The sequence below is a fragment of the Chiloscyllium plagiosum genome, chromosome 39 (assembly GCF_004010195.1).
Source record: "Chiloscyllium plagiosum isolate BGI_BamShark_2017 chromosome 39, ASM401019v2, whole genome shotgun sequence".
Taxonomy (NCBI): Eukaryota; Metazoa; Chordata; class Chondrichthyes; order Orectolobiformes; family Hemiscylliidae; genus Chiloscyllium; species Chiloscyllium plagiosum.
Genome location: NC_057748.1, coordinates 1,538,698 through 1,543,419, shown reverse-complemented (window position 1 = coordinate 1,543,419; position 4,722 = coordinate 1,538,698). Strand labels below are relative to the sequence as shown.

At 47.7% G+C, this 4,722-nt stretch overlaps 1 protein-coding gene across 1 annotated transcript in view; it reads left to right on the top strand.

The window, feature by feature from the left end:
• LOC122542092 (rho GDP-dissociation inhibitor 1-like) overlaps positions 1 to 4,722 on the top strand; it is a 22,925-nt gene that overhangs the window by 13,340 nt on the left and 4,863 nt on the right. The window contains exons 4-5 of the mRNA XM_043679451.1: positions 353 to 429; positions 2,347 to 2,410. Of these exons, the coding sequence (XP_043535386.1) occupies positions 353 to 429; positions 2,347 to 2,410 (141 nt within the window). The remainder of the gene's footprint in view (positions 1 to 352; positions 430 to 2,346; positions 2,411 to 4,722) is intronic.

Below are 4,722 nucleotides of genomic sequence, written 5' to 3'. Positions count from 1 at the left end.
TTTTTGTTTTTGATTTACAGCATCCACATTTATTTCATTTTTTATCTTTGATTTGATTTGATCTGAATTGATTTATTGTAGTCACATGTACCTAAGTACAGTGAAAAGCTTTGTTTGCGAGCAGTACTGGCAGGTCATAGCAAACAAAGATATACAGATCAAGGGTACTTGGACAGAGTGAGGCATACAGGTTACACTGTACAGGAGGTGTGTGAAGCAAGATCAACATTAACAAAATGAATATTAATTGAAGTGAGAGAGTCCGTTCAACAGACTAATAACAATAGGAAAGAAGCTGCTCTTGAATCTGTTGGTGCGTGTGTTTAAGGTTTTTTATCTTCTGCCTTAACAGGTGACCTCCAGGCCTTGAAGAGCACAAAGTTTGTGTTAAAGGAAGGCGTCTCCTACAAAGTGAAAATCCATTTCAAAGTCAGTCTCACCTCCAGCAATTTCTTTTCCTATTTGACACAATGTTGGTTTGATCTGGTCATTGAGACAAATAAATATTGCATACAATTCTGGTCTCCATGCTATAGGAAGGATGTTGTGACACTTGAAAGGGTTCAGGAACAATTTGCAAGGGTGTTGCCAGGGTTGGAGGGTTTGAGCTAAAGAGAAAGGTTGAATAGGCTGGGGCTGTTTTTCCTGGAGTATTGGAGGCTAAAGGGTGACCTTATAGAGGTTTATAAAATCATGAGGGGCATGGGTAAGGTGAATAGACAAAGTCTTTTCCTAGGGTGTGTCCAGAACTAGAAGACATAGGTTTAGGGTGAGAGGAGAAAGATTTAAAAGGGACTTAAGGGGCAACTTTTTTCATGCATATGATGGTGTGTGTATGGAATGAGCTGCCAGAGGAAGTGGTGGAGGCTGGTACAATTACAACATTTAAAAGGCACCTGGATGGTATATGAATAGGAAGGGTTGAGAGGGATATGGGCCAAATGCTGACAAATGGGACTGGATTAATTTAGGATATTTGGTAGGCATGGATGAGTTGGACTGAAGGGTGTGTTTCTGTGCTGTATGACTCAATATATTTCCTCCAATTCTAGCCCATTTTGGAAGCCTCATATTTCTGCGGTTTGGCTGATGTTACCCTCTGAGTGAATCTTTCTTCTGTTTTCCCCAGAGGAGGGGGTTGTACTCCATACTGATCCACATTAGTGTGAATTAGCACACAGGCTGATGGTCCAGGGTTAAATCTTTGATCCAAGGGAAATCTGGACCTCTGTCCCTGTATCTCTGTTTACTTCGACCCAGGAGGGGGCTGCTGTTTCATCATCCATCAAAAAATGCAAGAACTCCTGCCCCATATCCTCTGATCTCCATTTCCAACAAATCTCCAGCTTGTCTTTGGAAAGGGAATTTTAGATTTCCACTCCCTGTTATGTGAACAAGTGTTTGCACCGGGATGATCTGGTTCCAATCTTCAGGTTGACCTGTGGGATCTGGACACCACACTCTCCCCATGGGGAAAAGGCTTCTCTCCAGCCAGCATATTAAATCCTTTAATCATTGTAACCACCTCATTTAGAGCAGCCCTAACTCTGTGAAACCTGACCATAATCTGCCAAACCTGTATTCCAATGTCAATGACCTGTTCCAAAACTGCAAACCATGTTTGTCACCATCAATCCCAGTGAGATAATGTTCCAGTTTGTTAGTGAAGATGAAATGGAGCAGACAGCAGAGAGAGAGAGAGTGAGAGAGAGAGAGAAATGTTGTTATTGCTTGTAACCAATACAACTCTCATCAAATCAGTGACTGGCAGCGATGATTAGGATTAATTTTGTGTAGTTCTTGGGGCTACAGGAATCAAATAGCTTGGGGAGAGGAACAGGTGATTGAGTTGGATGATTACCCACAATCCTATTGAATGGTAGAGCAGGCTAAAAGGGCTGAATGGCCTCTTCTATGTTTCTATGATTTGATTTCAGATGCCTTGGGAATGTTTGATGGAGATACTGTAGAGGGACCTTTACTCTGTACCTAACCCCATGTTGTCCCTGTCATGGGTGTCATGGGACCATTTGAGTGGACAGTATCAAGGGGGATTTGCTTTCAGTTTAAAAGAATTGAGGGAGGTTTACTCTGTACCTAACTTGGGTAACTGTTCTGGGTATATTTGATGGAAAAATGAGTGTCAGAAATCCTCTCTAGTATGAAGTCCTATTTACTAAAAGCAGTTTCTCTCCAACCCAACAGAAATTGCATTTTAAGAAATGAAAAGTTGATAGAAACAGGCAGTGTTTGGTTAGTGAGCTCAACAGATTCCCCAGGTCTGAGTCTCATTTTATTCTGTTTGTATTTTACCAGCTGGGAACTAAAACCTATTTCTCTCTCTAGGTAAATAAAGAAATTGTTTCTGGATTGAAATACATAGCAGCCACCTTCAGGAAGGGGATAAAAGGTGAGGTGGCTGAGAATGGAAGGGAATCTTTCCTTTGTCACTGGAATTGGTTTCTGAGTGATGTTTGTAAAGGATTATTTTTGGGTTTGGTCACTGGGAGCCAGCCGATGGTGGGGGCAGAGAATTGGAGCGATTATATTCCTGAATGAGGTACACGTTCACCAATAATCTACAGGATAAGCTCAAATCCCACAGTGTTAGAGCGAGAAATTGTATTCGGTTTAAAAATATGAAGCTGGGATCGATGTAGGTCGCAGATTGTTATAAAAAACAATGGGGAAGGAAATCTGCCCCATCATTACTCCAGACCCACAACAATGTAGGTGACCTCTAACCGCCCTCCGGGGTAACATGGTAAACCCCTCCATCAAATCAAGCTGATGAATCGCAATCTGTTTTTCAGTAAGTGCCCCCTTACCTGTGGGCAGGGGACAGGCAGAAACCCTCAGAAGACTGAATATGTAATTTGATGTGATGCCAAGGGAGACATGGCTGGGGGGCAAGAGCTGAGAAAGGGATTAGAACAGGCAGCAGGGTTTGTTGGACCAACATGAACAAGATGTGCCGAATGGCTGTAGCCCTGCATGCCCGCATGACTTTAGTGCTAGCTGGTCAGTGTTGAAATGTCACTTTGAGCTGGGCACATTGTAAAGGGGAACGTGACAAAAGAGAAACATGGATGGGGTGGTATGTGAAGGTCACCTCACCAATGCACTTTCGATTCCAATCATAGGAGGGCATGCCTCAGCTTCTACCTGACAGGAAATAGGAAATTTTCCTGAGACGGTCAGGTCAGGGAATCTGGGGGAAGGAAGGAGACATAGCAGCTACTGTCAAACAAGGCGAATACAGCCGAAAACACAACCTCAACCTCCGAGCAGGATCTGCTGCACCCAAAGCTGTCAGCAAGAGAACTGGCTGGAATACTCTGAGGATTGTAAATTTTCCAATGGAGTACTAACAAAACGTCAGAGGGTCAGGGCTGAGGGAGTGACTTACTGTCGGAGGGTCAGTGCTGAAGGAGTGCCGCGCTGTCGGAGGGTCAGTGCTGAAGGGAGTGCCGCACAGTCGGAGGGTCAGTGCTGAAGGGAGTGCCGCACTGTCGGAGGGTCAGTGCTGAGGGAGTGACTTACTGTCAGAGGGTCAGTGCTGAGGGAGTGCCGCACTGTCGGAGGGTTAGTACTGAGTGAGTGCCGCGCCGTCGGAGGGTCAGTGCTGAGGGAGTGCCGCACTGTCGGAGGGTCAGTGCTGAGGGAGTGAATTACTGTTGGAAGGTCAGTGCTGAGGGAGTGCTGCATTGTCGGAGGGTCACTGCTGAGGGAGTGCTGCACTGTCGGAGGGTCAGCGCTGAGGGAGTGCCACCTGTTGGAGGGTGAATGCTGAGGGAATGACTTACTGTTGGAGGGTCAGTGCTGAGGGAGTACTGCACTGTCGGAGGGTCAGTGATGAGGGAGCGCCGTACTGTCGGAAGGTCAGTGCTGAGGGAGTGCCGCACTGTTGGAGGGTCAGTGCTGAGGGAGTGACTTACTGTTTGAGGGTCAGTGCTGAGGGAGTGACTTACTGTTGGAAGGTCAGTGCTGAAGGAGTGCCGCCCTGTCAGAAGGTCAGTGCTGAGGGAGTGCCGCCCTGTCGGAGAGTCAGTGCTGAGGGAGTGGCGCACTGTCGGAGGGTCAGCGTTGAGGGAGTGGCGCACTGTCGGAGGGTCAGTGGTGAGGGAGTGACTTATTGTTGGACGGTTAGTGCTGAGGGAGTTCCGCAATGTCGGAAGGTCAGTGGTGTGGGAGTGCTGCACTGTCAGAGGGTCAGTACTGAGGGAGTGACTTACTGTTAGAGGGTCAGTGATGAGGAACTGCCGCAGTTTCGGAGAGTCAGTACTGAGGGAGTGCCGCACTGTCGGAGGGTCAGTGCTGAGGGAGTGACTTACTGTTGGAAGGTCAGTGCTGAAGGAGTGCCGCCCTGTCAGAAGGTCAGTGCTGAGGGAGTGCCGCCCTGTCGGAGAGTCTGTGCTGAGGGAGTGGCGCACTGTCGGAGGGTCAGCGTTGAGGGAGTGGCGCACTGTCGGAGGGTCAGTGGTGAGGGAGTGACTTATTGTTGGACGGTTAGTGCTGAGGGAGTTCCGCAATGTCGGAAGGTCAGTGGTGTGGGAGTGCTGCACTGTCAGAGGGTCAGTACTGAGGGAGTGACTTACTGTTAGAGGGTCAGTGATGAGGAACTGCCGCAGTTTCGGAGAGTCAGTACTGAGGGAGTGCCGCACTGTCGGAGGGTCAGTGCTGAGGGAGTGACTTAGTGTTGCAGGGTCAGTGCTGAGGGAG